At 41.2% G+C, this 16,616-nt stretch overlaps 1 protein-coding gene across 5 annotated transcripts in view; it reads left to right on the forward strand.

Annotated features, from left to right (window-relative positions):
* The first annotated feature begins 3,763 nt into the window (after window positions 1–3,763).
* Window positions 3,764–16,616, forward strand: part of LOC128704721 (uncharacterized protein CG5902) — a 107,905-nt gene continuing 95,052 nt past the window's right edge. For 2 of the 5 annotated variants that reach the window (XM_053799870.2, XM_053799866.2), the window contains exon 1: window positions 4,144–4,331. In XM_053799870.2, the coding sequence (XP_053655845.1) occupies window positions 4,278–4,331 (54 nt within the window). In that variant the 5' untranslated portion in view covers window positions 4,144–4,277. Of the gene's footprint in view, window positions 3,818–3,957; window positions 4,082–4,143; window positions 4,332–16,616 lie in introns of those variants that run through there. The other 3 variants (XM_070092771.1, XM_070092778.1, XM_053799877.2) reach the window with 3 other exon arrangements.

Genomic DNA, 16,616 nt, shown 5'->3' on the forward strand with positions numbered 1-16,616 from the left:
GTGCAAGAAGTTGATGGGGAAGTGATTTTTTAATATATAGAACACAAGAGATAGTAGATTTGAGGTTATATGCAACAAACGATGGCAATTTAGAGGGTTGGGATTTTTCAGGGACTCTGTACTCTTGTAGACACACAATATCAATGGATTCAGTGGTTACTTTATGATGCAGGTCAGAAAATCTTTTTCTAAGTGACGCAATATTCCAACTTAAAATGGATAGTTTATACGAGTTTGGTTCCATTATAAAAGTCCAGGGATAGTATTCAATTTCTCAGCAAAATGAAAAAACTTACTAAATAACAAACAGACATAATCAATATCAATATCATCAGTATTATCCTATATATAAGTCCCAGCACACATAAGGGGGATTACCAACAGACCCCTGGCAGTCTTCAAGCTGGCACTGGACAAGCACCTAAAGTCGGTTCCTGACCAGCCGGGCTGTGGCTCGTACGTTGGTTTGCGTGCAGCCAGCAGCAACAGCCTGGTTGATCAGGCTCTGATCCACCAGGAGGCCTGGTCGCGGACCGGGCCGCGGGGGCGTTGACCCCCGGAACTCTCTCCAGGTAAACCACCAGTAGAGCTACGGGATACTCATGGAAGGTGGTGATAGCCCTGTCTACTGCTGTTGAGGACGTCAGTAAGGTATCAGAGAGTAGGGTATACCTCCAGGTATACCTGATGGTATGTATACCTTTACTGATACCTGCAGGTATACCTTCGTATATATACCTTTGCTGATACCTTCAGGTATACCTTCATATATATATATATATATATATATATATATATATATATATATATATATATATATATATATATATATATATATATATATTTTTTTTTTTTAACTCTTGGGTATCTTTATTGAGGAAACGTTTCGCCACACAGTGGCTTCATCATATATATATATATATATATATATATATATATATATATATATATATATATATATATATATATATATATGGGGAAATTGCAGAGACACTGCTTTCAGAGATCACAAGGTTCGTCAACAATTCCTTGGCTGGTCTGATTCCTGATGAAATTAGACCTTTCTTTTTTGGTGCAACACTTTGTGCACTTAAAAAGAAGGATGGAGGAATTCGGCCAATTGCAGTAGGCAACACGTTACGCCGCCTCGTATCCAAAGCTGCTGTCCGAAGTATTCGTGCACAGGCAGCCATGATGCTTCAACCAAACCAGCTTGGCTTTGGGGTCTCTCAAGGAAGTGAAGCAGCGGTTCATGCAACAAGGGCATATATCAACAACCTGCCTGAGGACAATGCAGTGGTAAAATTAGATTTCAAGAATGCGTTCAATCTCCTGAAAAGAGACGTGGTATTAGCAGCAGTACAAGAACATTTCCCTGGTCTCTTCCCTTTTGTTTCAGCTGGGTATAGCAAGGAATCAATGCTTCTCTTTGGAGAGCATGAAATCACATCATCAGAGGGTGTCCAACAAGGAGATCCTCTTGCACCATTTCTCTTCTGTATTGCAGTTAGGGAAATCACAGTCAGACTGACCAGCGAGCTAAACATCTGGTTCCTAGATGATGGCACACTAGCAGGTACAAAGGAGTCCCTCCTACATGACCTTACACAGGTAATGACACGGGGACAGGAAATGGGTCTCATACTGAATCCATCCAAATGTGAAATCATCTCAGTCAGTCAACAAGTGATAAATGCAGTGAGATCAAAACTACCAGGAGCAGCAGTCATTGCTCCCACAAATAGTGTCTTGCTAGGAGCACCTTTGGGAAGCAATGCCATTGACACAATTCTCAGGAAGAAATTGGAAGAGTTAAGGAGAATGGAACAACGAATAGGCAATCTGGACACCCACGATGCCTTGTACCTTCTCACAAAGTGCTTGAGTCTGCCCAGGTTGACATATTTCCTAAGATGTGCACCTTCATATGATAACCCTATACTGCACGAATATGACAGTATTCTGAGGCAGATTTTTACGAAAGTACTTAACCTTACTCTAGAAGACGGGCAGTGGAACCAAGCTACACTTCCAGTCAGACTAGGAGGCATTGGTGTCCGCAAGTCATCACAGATTGCGTTACCTGCTTTTCTGTCCTCGTGTATTGCATCCAGAGAGCTTGTAGCAGCGATTCTCCCTGAACATCTTAGGGACAAGATTGGAGCCCAGGACCAAAAATTCATTGACGGAGCAATGATCTGGGATAATCTAACGGGCTCAGAAACCAGACCTGCTCCCCCCAACAACTACAAACAATCGCACTGGGATGGTCCAATAGTGGAAAATATAGCCTCAACGATGCTTCAGAGTGTGTCAGGGAAGGATAGAGCCCGCCTGCTGGCAGTGAGAGCCCCTCATGCTGGGGACTTTCTGTTGGCTGTTCCCAACTCCAGCCTTGGCACACGCCTCGACCCACAGACCATCCGCATCGGTGTTGCCCTTCGACTTGCCGCCCCTATTCTCGCCGAACACAGGTGTATTTGTGGCAGTGAAGCAGCAGACCGATTCGGGTACCATGGTCTTGTGTGCCGTAAATCCGAGGGAAAGATTGCAAGACATGAGGAGGTTAATAACATTATCAAGAGGAGCCTCACAACAGCTGGATGCCCAGCAGTAAGGGAGCCACCCCAACTATGCAGATCTGATGGCAGCCAGAAGCGTCCAGATGGTATCACCCTTCAAGCCTGGACAGATGGGAAGCAGGTGGTGTGGGACTATACATGTGCATCTACCTTGGCTGATACCTATCTCCAATACACCAGGGAGGAAGGAAGGGCAGCTGCCAGCTTTAGGGAGTCCCAAAAGTCTAGAAAATATGGAGAACTTGCCCATCATTATATGTTTGTTCCCATAGGCTCAGAGACCCTTGGCTCATGGGGAAAGAGTGCATCTAATTTCCTTAAGGAGCTGGGAAAAAGACTCATCAGGGTAACTAGGGATCCCAGGGCAGCTAGTTTTCTGTTCCAGCGGCTCAGCGCGGCTGTTCAAAGGGGTAATGCATGCTGCATTTTGGGCACACGCCCCAGCTCTGAGGAGCTGGATGAGATTTTCGCTTTATAATCGGTGATACACACGTAACAACATGTATATATATATATGTATATGTATATGTATATATGTATATATATGTATATATATATATATATATATATATATATATATATATATATATATATGCCACCTTTATATCAACAATGTATCTCTTAAATCTTCTGTGCCATATTATGTAATAAAATATTCCTATTGGTAAAAAAAAAATAGTTTAAAAGATGGGGTGGTAGGGGAAGTGGAATATTCAAATGGCTTCAGGAAGAAATCCAAATATTCTTCCTTGAAGCCTTTTTATCTATATATATATATATATACATTTACTGATACCATCAGGTATACCTTCACTGATACCTTCAGGAATACCTTAGTGATACTTCAGGGATACCCTAGTGATACCTCCAGGTATACCTTCAGGGATACAAACTCAAGTATTTTTCGTTCAAAAAGCCTAAAAATAATTATTCTACGCACATAAAACGTAAAAATAATATATATTCTGCCTACACAAGGCCTAAAAAACAATTTTGTACAGAGCCTAAAATTTTTATACTTTTCAAAAAAATTTCGGATCATAAGTAAATTTTTACGCCAGTTAATAGATATATAAATTAAAACTGGCCTATCGCAGCTGGAAAGAGCCTTTACTAGACCTTTTAAATAGACCTATGGTGGGAATTTAGACAAAGTAATCCTCGGAGAAATTCAGGGGAAATTGTACCCACAGGAGACTCTGTTTTTCCAATTATTTTGCTGTTTTGGGGGCGAGGTAGGCCTACCAGGCGGTGCAGAGGGGTGAAAATAGGCGAGTTTGTCTCATGAAGGGTGGCTATAGGCCTTGGAATAGTCCTATAACCAATTAGTTCCCACATGACCTATTTTCTGCAGGAAATGAAAGGTTGTAGACACAAAGAGGCCGCGTTCACTTACTCCCGAAAAATCCCTTATTTTTACCATTTTCTCCCTTAATACCCCACTTTTTTCGTTTTTTAAGGCGCGAAATTATAGATTGTGAGTTGGCACATGTACCTAGGTGGGTAAAAATAGGTCAAAATGGGCGTAAATGGGTTAAAATGGGCAATATTTATGTTGGTTGAGGTGAAGAGGCTGACTGTAGGGATCAGCTGTGAGGAGGAAAGTTAAGGTGTCGGGTCGTGGCTGTTTCTTGGTCCATTATCTACCCCCAGCTGCTCTACCACGGGGCCACCTGCCTCCCACACCCTCATATAATGTCCGCCGGATGCTGTGGCACCAAGAAACCCAAGTTAAATGGCGGCCCACAGGTAAAAATGGGGTTTATATGGCGGCAAGTCGGGTCTTGGGCGCCCTCACCCCACGGGGAAATTTTGTGATATTTGCTCCCCCTGGGTTGTCCAGGGGAGCTACGCCCCCGTTCATGGGGGGGATTTGGAGGGGTGCCCCATGGGTATATTCCTGGGTATGGGGCCCCTCATTAAGGGGGTCAGGGGGAGTGGGGGAGGGTAAAATAGGTCATGACTAGTGAGTCAAGGTCCCGTCCCCAGTGAGGCTATTATTGGGACATGTGGGTTTAGCGCTCCCCCGGGGGATATGGAGGGACGTGAGGGGTTTAGAGCTCCCCTGGGGGTGTTGTGGGGGGAGATGAGGGTTTAGAGCTCCCCTGGGGGGTGGTGGGGGGACGTGAGAGTTTAGATCTCTCGTGGGTGTACGGGGGGACGTGAGGGTTTAGAGCTCCCCCTTAAGGTGTGTGGGGTGACGAGAGGGTTTAGCGCTCCCCTTGGGGTGTTATGGGGGGACATGAGGGGTTTAGAGCTCCCTGGGGGATGTGAGGGTTTAGAGATGCCCCTGGGGGGGTGTTGTGGAAGACATGAGGGTTTAGAGCTCACCCCCGGGGGCGTTTTGTGGGTCATGAGGGTTTAGAGCTCACCATGGATATTGTCCCATGTGGATTTAGAGCTCCATGTGGATATATAGCATTCCATGCCAGTTTAGAGCTCTCCCTATATGCAGTAATCTTGTGTCTCATACCAGTTTAGAGCTCCCTGTGAAAGTAATAAAAATTTATTACACAAAATACAATTTTAATATATAAATTTTTTTTAACAGCAGGAATTTAGAAACAATTTAAATTTAATATATTATTTCTAACAAATTTCAAAAATTATTTAGATTTAATATATTTTTCTAACACGAATTTCAAAAATGATTTCAATTTGTGGTTTGGCCGTAGCATTGTGTTGATATTGCAACGACCCCAGTACTAAGATTTTCTGTTGTGCAGCTAGCTAGTTGAGCTAATTAGTTAGCTAGTAATGTTAAGTTGGTTAGGTTAAGTTAGGCACAGGTACACATAAGTACAACTATCATACACAGTGTAAATTGCCTTGAATAACCCCATAAAAGTCAGTGACTTAGTTGGTCCTCGATTTATGAACACATTGGGGACCTCCTGTATATAATAATATACACAATACAGAAGATTTTCACCGTGTTTGTAAGTCGAGGACTTGCTGTATTTCTGTTGGGGTCCTTCTCGAGGGAATCTTGATTAGGGTGGGAGACGTATTGGAAAAACTCCTAGTTAATAATCTGTGTTTAGTTGCTAAGTGGATTTTAAGCACTAGGATTAGTCTTCTAGTAATGCACTATATGCTAGTAGCTTTATTTTGCACCTAACACTATTTTATTACGTGCAGTAAGATCACAGTAAGCAGGTGATATCAAAATATGTAACTAGTGAAAAAAATAATGAAATAAGTCACTTTGACTGGCTTTTTTTTATGGTTTATCCTGGTCAATTTACACGTTTGTTGCAATGCAGTAAGATCACAGTATACAATTGTTATCACATGCAAAATAACCCCAGGGGGAAAAAAATAGTGAATTATCAAGCGCTTTTGTGATTTCTCACATTCTGATGGAAATAAACCATTTTGGCTGACTTTTTCTGGGTTATCCTGGTCAATTTACACACATGTTGCTATTAACAAACTGTGGCTAGCCAGGGATCAAGCCTGTGTTATTTTAGCCCACTTCATGGGTAGCAAGTAAAAATTTATGACTCTCTAACCACTGGGCCGTCACTCCAACAATTGCATTAATACAGTAGAGCCCCCATATCCATGGGTTCGGTTTCTGTGGTTTCAGTTATCCGTGGTTTACCATGGAATGAAAATAAGCCATAATTTTTCTTAATAATGGTCCCATTTTGCAAAAGTAGTGGTGACATTTGTTCAAATTCTAAGAGAAGCTGTGAAGTGCTTCCCATCAGTGAAAAAGTGGTAATTCTCCACTTATTTTACATAATTTATCAATTAAACTTTATAATAGGCATGTATAGGACTTACACGTATATGGGGTTCGCTACTATCCACAGTTTCTGGCATCCATTGTAGTTCTTGGAAGGTATCCCCCGTGGATACCAGGGCACTACTGTATATGTAACTATGCAATAAGCTCACTGTAAATAAGTGATATGACAGTATGCAAAACAACCACTGTGAAAATAATAGTAGATTTCCAAGTGCTTTTGTGATTTCTCACATTATAAAAAACAGGTCCTTGATAATGTGAGAAATCACAAAAGCACTTGGAAATTCACTATTTTTTCACTGGTTATTTTGCATATTGTGATATTATCTGCTTACTGCAATCTTATTGCATAGTAACATATGTATAAATTGACCAGGATAACTCCAAAAAAACAGTCAAAGTGACTTATTTCCATCATAATGTAAGAAATCATAAAACAATTGGAATTCACTATTTTTTCACTAGTTATTTTGCACATTGTGATATCACCTGCTTACTGTGATCTTATTACATATAATAGAATATGTTAGACACAAAATAAAGCTACGTACTAGCATGCGATGAATTTTGGGCAGACTAATGTATGTATATACAGTCGAACCTCCCATATCCACTGATTCAGTATCAGTGGTTTCAGTTATCCATGTTTTACTGTGGCCCCAAAATACCTCTTAATTTTGCATAATAATGGCCCCAAACTACAAAAGTAGAGAAGGTGACAGTTGTTCAAAGTATAAGAGAAGCTGTGAAGTGCTTCCCATCAGTGAAAAAGTGATAATTCTCCACTTATTGTGCATAATTTAACAATTAAACTTTGTAATAGCTATGTATATGACTATATATAGGGTTTGATGCTATCTGTGGTTTTGGTATCCATGGCAGGTCCTTGGAGCGTATGTCCTGTGGTGTGGATATGGGGGCCTTACTGTATTTACTATGTTGAAAATGGTATACAATACTGACAAGTTGATTAAGACACGTGCAACAACAGTTGGGTATCTTTATTGTTGCAACATTCCTCTTACACAGACTTCTTCAGTCAAATACAGAGGCAGCAGGTGTAGTAGTGAAATGAAGATGATGTAATTAGTCCATCAACCTTGGAGAAATAGTATTTGAAGTGGTCAGTCCCTAAGGTTGGAGAGTTCATCTCCATGGTCTGGAACAGTATGAAGCTGAAGCATGAGAACGGAGTCGTAAATAGTGTCGAAGGTGAGGTGAAAGATCTGGAAGACATTGTAAGGGACAGGATCCAGTAGTGGAAGAAGGCAGGTTCATCTGGAATCCAACCATTCTCACACATAACTTGTAGTTACGTGATGATGAATGGAAGATGTCCTTTGTACAGGGACTGACCACCTCATATCTCCAAGGTGGATGGACTGATTACATCTTCATTTAACTACTACACCTGTTACCTCTGTATTTGACTGAAGAAACCTACTGTGTAGGCAAAAACATTTCAACAATAAAGATACCCAACTGTTGCACATGTGTCTTAAATGTGTATTTACTATGTTTTATGTACAGTAAGACCTCGACTTAAAAACTTGTTGGGGACCTCCTGTATTGTGTATAATAATATATAATAATGATACACAATACAGAAGATTCCCAACATGTTTGTAAGTCAAGGACTTGCTGTGGCGGACTTTGTGCTTAACAGTATTTTGTCACGTGTAAATTACACATTGTATACTACGCAAAGAAATAAAGGTACAGCATGTAGTCTAGGTGTGTAGTAGGCTATTTCATATAGCCTAGGTGTGCAGTAGGCTATTTCATGTAGCCTAGGTGTGTAGTAGGCTATTCCATATAGCCTAGGTCTGTGGTAGGCTATACCATATAGCCTAGGTGTGTAGTAGGCTATATCTTCACCAGGTGCCAGATCAACCAGGCTGTGATAGATATGTGGGGCAGCGGGCCTCCAGCAGCAATAGCCTGGTTGACCAGGCAAGCACCAGATGAGCCTGGCCCATGGCTGGGCTCAGAGAGTAGATATACTCTCGAAATTCTTCAAAGGTATATCAAAGGTATAAGGTACCATATTGCCTAGATGTGTAGAAGGCTATACCATATAGCCTAGGTGTGTAGTAGGCTATACCATATAGCCTAGGTGTGTAGTAGGCTATACCATATAGCCTAGGTGTGTAGTAGGCTATAAGTAAGTAAGTAAATTTATTCAGGTATACACAATACAGTTACATAGAATTATCATACATAGCAGCATATGTGTAGAGAACCTAGGATAACCCAAAAAAGTCAGAGTGACTTATTTCCAGTGTGTAGTAGGCTATACCATATAGCCTAGGTGTGTAGTAGGCTATACCATATAGCCTAGGTGTGTAGTAGGCTATACCATATAGCCTAGGTGTGTAGTAGGCTATACCATGTAGCCTAGGTGTGTAGTAGGCTATACCATATAGCCTAGGTGTGTAGTAGGCTATACCATATAGCCTAGGTGTGTAGTAGGCTATACCATATAGCCTAGGTGTGTAGTAGGCTATACCATATAGCCTAGGTGTGTAGTAGGCTATACCATATAGTCTATGTGTGTAGTAGGCTATACCATATAGTCTAGGTGTGTAGTAGGCTATACCATATAGCCTAGGTGTGTAGTAGGCTATACCATATAGCCTAGGTGTGTAGCAGGTTATACCATGTAGCCTAGGTGTGTAGTAGGCCATACCATGTAGCCTAGGTGTGTAGTAGGCCATACCGTATAGCCTAGGTGTGTAGTAGGCCATACCGTATAGCCTAGGTGTGTAGTAGACCATACCATATAGCCTGGGTGTGTAGTAGGCCACATTATATAGCCTAGATGTGTAGTAGGCCATACCATGTAGCCTACATGTGTAGTAGGCCATACCGTATAGCCTAGGTGTGTAGTAGGCCATACCGTATAGCCTAGGTGTGTAGTAGGCCATACCATATAGCCTAGGTGTGTAGTAGGCCATACCATATAGCCTAGGTGTGTAGTAGGCCATACCATATAGCCTAGGTGTGTAGTAGGCCATACCATATAGCCTAGGTGTGTAGGAGGCCATACCATATAGCCTAGGTGTGTAGTAGGTCATACCATATAGCCTAGGTGTGTAGTAGGCCATACCATATAGCCTAGGTGTGTAGTAGGCCATACCATATAGCCTAGGTGTGTAGTAGGCCATACCATATAGCCTAGGTGTGTAGGAGGCCATACCATATAGCCTAGGTGTGTAGTAGGCCATACCATATAGCCTAGGTGTGTAGTAGGCCATACCATATAGCCTAGGTGTGTAGTAGGCCATACCATATAGCCTAGGTGTGTAGTAGGCCATACCATATAGCCTAGGTGTGTAGGAGGCCATACCATATAGCCTAGGTGTGTAGTAGGCCATACCATATAGCCTAGGTGTGTAGTAGGCCATACCATTTAGCCTAGGTGTGTAGTAGGCCATACGATATGGCCTAGGTGTGTAGTAGACTATACCATCTAGGTTTGTGTAAATACACTCCACAACGAAATCGCCTAACGACGCATTTCTCAGAAGTTGATTGATGGACTGAACACGACTCCAGGAAGAGAGACTGATCATTGGTCAACAAGCAAAATGCTTCTGAGACCCAGAGTAGCAATTTCCAATTTTACGTCACTAATAATGAATATCATGGTTAAAATAGTTTGTTAGCACTACTTTTCAATATACACCTATGTGTCACAACAGGTTCCAACAGGCTTGCGGCAGTGTGTTTCTTACCACACTTACAGTCTCGGTACCCTTCATTATTGTTCCAGCAGTCATAGAAGATGGTTGTGATGTACAAGTACAATGGACCCTCGACCAACGATGGCATCGTCTAACGTTAAATCCAACTAGCGATACATTTTAACGCAAAAATTTTGCCTCGACTAGCGCTAAAAAACTCGACCAACACGATTCGTTCTGTCTGAGACACGTCCACTTGTGGCCAGTGTTTACAAGCCAGCCAGCCACCGCGGTCCCATCCAAACATACAATCAAAACATTTCATATTATCGCAGCGTTTTTAGTGATTGCACCTGCAAAATAAGTCACCATGGGCCCCAAGAAAGCTTCTAGTGCCATCCCTACAGCAAAAAGGGTGAGAATTACTATGGATATGAAGAAAGAGATCATTGCTAAGTATGAAAGTGGAGTGTGTCTCCGAGCTGGCCAGGTTGTACACAAAACCCCAATCAACCATCGCTATTATTGCGGCCAAGAAAACGGCAATCAAGGAAGCTGTTCTTGCCAAAGGTGCAACTATGTTTTCGAAACTGAGATCGCAAGTGATAGAAGATGTTGAGAGACTGTTATTGATGTGGATAAACGAAAAACAGATAGCAGGAGATAGCATCTCTCAAGCGATCATATGTGAAAAGGCTAGGAAGTTGCATGAGGATTTAATTAGAAAAATGCCTGCAACTAGTGGTGATGTGAGTGAATTTAAGGTCAGCAAAGGTTGGTTTGAGAGATTTTAGAATCGTAGTGGCATACATAGTGTGATAAGGCATGGTGAGGCTGCCAGTTTGGACCAAAAAGCAGCTGAAAAATATGTACAGGAATTCAAGGAGTACATAGACAGTGAAGAATTGAAACCTGAACAAGTGTTTAATTGTGACACTGACAATGTTGTGAAACACTTTAGGAATGTCATAAAGGAACGGGAGGTACAGGCCTCTATGGACAGATATGTTGTGCGACAGAGGTCCAGTGACTCAAGCTGGTCCTTGTGGCATTAAAAGAAGAAGGGAAGTAACCCCAGAAAAGGACTTGACACCTCAAGTCCTAATGGAAGGGGATTCCCCTTCTAAACACTAACACCATCCACACTCTCCCCTCCTCCCATCCCATCAGTCATCACCAGATCTTCAATAAAGGTAAGTGTCATGTAATTGTACATGTCTTCTTCACTTTGTGTGTATTAAAATTAATATTTCATGTGGTAAATTTTTTTTTTCAATACTTTGTCTTGCACGGATTAATTTGATTTCCATTATTTCTTATGGGGAAAATTAACTCGACTAATGATAATTTCGATTAACGATGAGCTCTCAGGAACGGATTAATATCGTTGGTCGAGGGTCCACTGTACTACGTATATAGTTTGAGGTGAGAGGTAGGTGATTTTCTTAGCCAAACACTTTTTAAACTTATACGGTAGAACTCCGGATTTCGTACTTAATCTGTTCCAGGTCAGTCTAAATCCGAAACGCATGAAAACCGAAGTAATATTTTCTATAAGAAATAATGTAAATCCAATTAATCCGTTTCAGACACCCAAAAATATTAACAAAAAATAAATTTTATGGAGAATAACTATAGTGTTGCAGCTCTTCAGTGGTTAGCTCTTCTCTGTGGTCATCCACCAACTCTTCCACATCCTGGCCACTCACATCCAACCCCATGGACAACCCCAAAGCCACAATAAATTTCACAACAGGCATAGGGTTGTCAAGTTTACACTAACTTATATTAAGTTATTTATAGAACTAGGCATTAAAACACAATAAAAAGTAATATACGTACACAGCACATTCATTACTTACTTTAAAATATTTGTAGTCTTAATGTAGGGCAAGAGGTGAGTAGTATTTACTTGTAGTCCCAGGCGGATGTAGTCCACCTGGGCCATACCTACCAGCTACATACACTGTGGCCCACAGCCATATTATCATCCACATACCATGTTCACTGAGTTAAATCATTTCTAACAACTACCTTTAGATGCCATCATAAACAAAGGGAGAAGTAATGAATAATTCATGCCGAGAATTGTAAACTAAAGCGTTATGTAAAGTGTATTAAGGGCGGTGATTGGGCCAGACGCAGATTCATATAGTTTTCTCTAACCCTGGACCAGAGAAAATGTAATGTTTTCTCTCCACTGACTCGCCTCTCGATAGCATATAAACATTTATTTATTTATTTAATAATTTGAACATACAGAGGTACAAAAAAATACAGGTAAGAGCAGCATGCCAAAGCCACTTGTATGCATAGCATTATGGGCAGGCTTAAAATTAACTTAAGATTAACTAAGCAATGATGTAATCAGTGATAAAACATTATTGTAAACAGATAACAATAAAGTACAAATGATGTATTACAAAGACAGGTCATATGGTTGCATGCATTGCTGTACATTCAGTAGAATGGAGTATTCTGTTCAGTAGTGTATTTAACCCTTTGACTGTTTACGACGTATAAATACGTCTTACGAGCCAATGTTTCTGACGTATTTATACGCACAAATTCTAGTGGCTTCAAATCAAGCGGGAAAGGCCTGGTAGGCCTACATGAGAGAGAATGGGTCTCAGTGGTCGGTGTGCGTCCTGTGAAAAAAATCTGGGACCCAGCGGTGCATTGTGGGAACGCCATCTTGTTAGTCCATTTTCACCATGCCTCTCGGTAAGAAGTTCCTCACTCCTCGGTGGATTGGAGGTCTTTTGTTCCCAAGTGATAGCTCTAACAGCGATGAAAATGTCAGTGACAGTGAATTCCAGGGTTTTGAAGTGAGTGTTACCGGAAAAAGTGCCCAGGATAACGTAATTAGTGATGAAAACCCAGATGACCCACAACCTTCCACCTCTGGTGCTGGGCCACCTTGTTCACGTTCACGTTCGCCTGTACCAGGACGAAAGAGAAAACTATTTGGTCGTGTACAACACCCAGATGTTAGCAGTGAAAGTGATAGTGATAGTGATTTCAAGGTCACTGAAAGCAGTTCTAGTGACAGTGAGGGTGAATATTCCCCAGTGAAGTGGCAGTATGTACGACATAGCATGCGGTCTGGTAGTGTTTCATATGTTGTTCCAAGGGGAAGGAGAAACTCTGGGAGCACATCCCATGGCCCTACACCATGACCTGATAGTGAAGATGACGATATTGTAATGATGGGTATGAATGATGTGAGTGAGGGAGCAGGCAGTGGTGGTGATAGTGAGGGTGGCACGGCCCATGTGGCACCATCAGCGGGCCACGCTACTACCCACGCTGCTGACTCTGCACAACAACCAGCCTCACCCGACCCCACACTCCCACAACCTGCACAACCACAACCACAGTACAATATCCAGACCCTACCAGCAGACCGCATCTGGGATTGGCAGGACGGTGACGAGTTTGTTCCCAGTCCCCATGACTTTGATGAAACACAAAGTAGAATAAAGCCATCATATCCACTTGGGAACAATGCCAGTGAACTGGACTGCTTTGAGTTATTCTTCGATGAACCCCTGATGGACATCATTGTCAGGGAAACAAACACATACTGTGATTACACCATGGCAAATACAATTCTCTCACCAAAATCACGGCTACACAAGTGGAAGGAGACAACTGTGGCAGAGATGTACCTGTTTTTTGCCACAATAATGCTTATGCCACATGTGTATAAGCACACTGTCACCACATACTGGGCAACAGAACGCCTGATTTCAACTCCAGGTTTTAGTGACACTATAGGTGTCAATCGTTTCCTGATACTGTTATGTATGTTACACTTTTCAGACAAAACCAGGCCTGACAGAAGCGACAGGTTATATAAGATAAGAAATGTGTTTATGTACCTGAAACAAAAGTGCTGCATGTATTTTTATCCCTTCAGAAAGCTTGTTATTGATGAGTCCTTGATTTTATTCAAAGGAAGACTCTCATTCAAGCAATATATACCAAGCAAGAGGAAACGCTTTGGTATAAAGCTATTTGTACTGTGTGATTGCAGAAGTGGTCTAGTTTTGGATGTCATTGTGTACACTGGCAGTAATACTTTGAGAGATACCATGAAGTTGTTGGGTATCTCTGGTGATGTGGTTCGAACAATGATGGAACCATATCTTGGTAAGGGGCATATGTTATTTACTGATAACTGGTACACAAGCCCCTTACTCAGTGATTTCTTGCGAGTGAACTTGACAAACGTGTGTGGCACAGTGCGTCGTAATCGTAAACATATGCCAAGGTTCAACGGTGGCACTCGCAGAGGTGAGGTGCAAGCCTTTGCTGCCAATGACATCATGGCATTTCGGTGACCTGACAAACGTGATGTCACATTGTTGACATCAGTTCACCGAAACAAAATGGTACACAGTGGCAGGCACAACAGAGAGACCAATGAACCCATTCTAAAGCCTGCAGCTGTCATGGACTACAACCTCAATATGTGCTTAGTGGACAAATGTGACATGCAGATTGGGTTTGCAGACTGTGTACACAAGAGTTATAAGTGGTATACATGTATAAAACTTTTTTTCCATCTTGTTGATATCTCTATGCTAAATGCTTATAACATATACAAGTTGAAGACCAACAAAACACCAAAATATGGTGAATTTTGCTTGTCAGTAATCAGACAAATAATATTCAAGTACTAAGAAACAACACCTGCAATAGACCAGCGCCCACGAAATTACCAACACACGCCATCTCGTTTCAGGCCTGGTGATCACTACCCCATACAACTGCCTCCTGCTACTGCCAAGAAAAATGCTCAGAAGAGGTGTTATGTATGTACACATACCACAAAACGCCCACAAACACGCAGAGACACTCGTTTTATGTGTGAGGAGTGTCAAGTGCCACTCTGCATATACCCATGTTTCAAAGAGTTCCACAAGCTGCAGCAGTTCTAGGAACATGTTTAGTGACTGTACATATGTATATATATTATGGAACAATAGTAATAAACATTGTTTTGTATTGTTTGTTTGTGTAAACAAAGTGTATACACAAACTAATAGTGATAAAGTTTGTTCTGTTATTGTGTTGTAAACAATGAGTGTATATTTGAACAATGCACCTTACACTGGTCTCACAGGCCACATAAGTTACCTGGAACAGAGAAATATTGAAAAATGCAAGAAACCTTTGAATTAGAGTAAATAAAAGAATACCGGGTGGGCGGCAGTCGCCGCTGTTGCCGTACGCACGTCACTTTCTGCAAACTTTGCGGCTCTATATCTCGGTAAGTACTGATGGCAAAATTTTTTTTTTTTAGGCTTAAAACACTCAGAAAAATATTCCTAACATTTCCATAAGAGAAAATAATTTTTTTTTTTTCAAATATTTGGCGACATAGAATGACAGTTTCAGAGAGGGGCCTGAAACAGTCAAAGGGTTAAAAAATAACAAAGTTAGATTGGGTCTTAGGTTTAACATTTATGTGATATAATTATGAGAAACATTTAAGATACACAATTTATAAGGTTCAGTTATTCAGTACTTATTTGGTTTTGGGTGAGTAAGTGATCTTTGAGAAGAGACTTGAATTTATAAACACGTAGTGTTTCTTTTATATTTACAGGTAATGAATTCCAGATTTTAGGGCCTTTTATGTGCATTGAGTTTTTGCATAGCGTGAGATGGACACGAGGAACATCAAAGAGTGATCTGTGCCTTGTGTTATGGTCATGTGTTCTGTTGAGGTTGGCAAGGAGATGTTTGAGGGGAGGGTTTATATCAGAGTTAAGTGTTCTATGTATGTAATAAGTGCAATAATAAGTATGGATGTTTTGTATGGTGAGTAGGTTGAGTGTTTTGAATATTGGTGGAGTGTGTTGTCTGTATGGGAATTTGTTATCATTCTGACTGCAGCCTTTTGCATGTTTATATGCTATGTAACGTGTTTCTTATAATTTGAAGAAAATATCATAGATAGATTAATGAAAATGTCTATATTAACCTAAAATAAGACATTTAATGTGCCCAAGAGTGAGTCACGTACGTATGAGTGGCCCAGGGGGATGCGACTGATATGGACGATTTCTAGCACGCGGTACATAATCCAGACCAAAATTTTGCCCAAAAAAGCGGTCTAAATCCGAAACGTACGATATTCGGTGCATACAAAATCCAGAGTTCCACTAATAAATATTCACTGAGCAAGCTATTGATATGCATGTGAGGCATATTATATTAATTTTATTTTCCTACTGACCACCTCATCAATCATTGGAGCCTGGGATGAAAAATGTTCAACATCCACCGCTCATTGAACCAAACAGAATTTTGCTACCACCACTTCACATAAAACTGGAACTCATGAAAAACTTTGTAAAAGCTATGGACAAATCTGGTCAGGGATTCAAGTGTTTAGCATCAAAATTTGTTGACCAGTGTTACCCCAAACTCCTCTTCTTCCACCTGTTTCTGGAGAGGACTGAAGAAGCTACCGCAAGGCAAAACATTTCCAGAATAAATATACCCAAATGTTGCACAAGTGTGTTATCAACTTGTCGGCTCTGTAGACCATTGACGTACAGCACGACTGTACTTCAG

Source organism: Cherax quadricarinatus, chromosome 3 (genome assembly GCF_038502225.1).
Source record: "Cherax quadricarinatus isolate ZL_2023a chromosome 3, ASM3850222v1, whole genome shotgun sequence".
Taxonomy (NCBI): Eukaryota; Metazoa; Arthropoda; class Malacostraca; order Decapoda; family Parastacidae; genus Cherax; species Cherax quadricarinatus.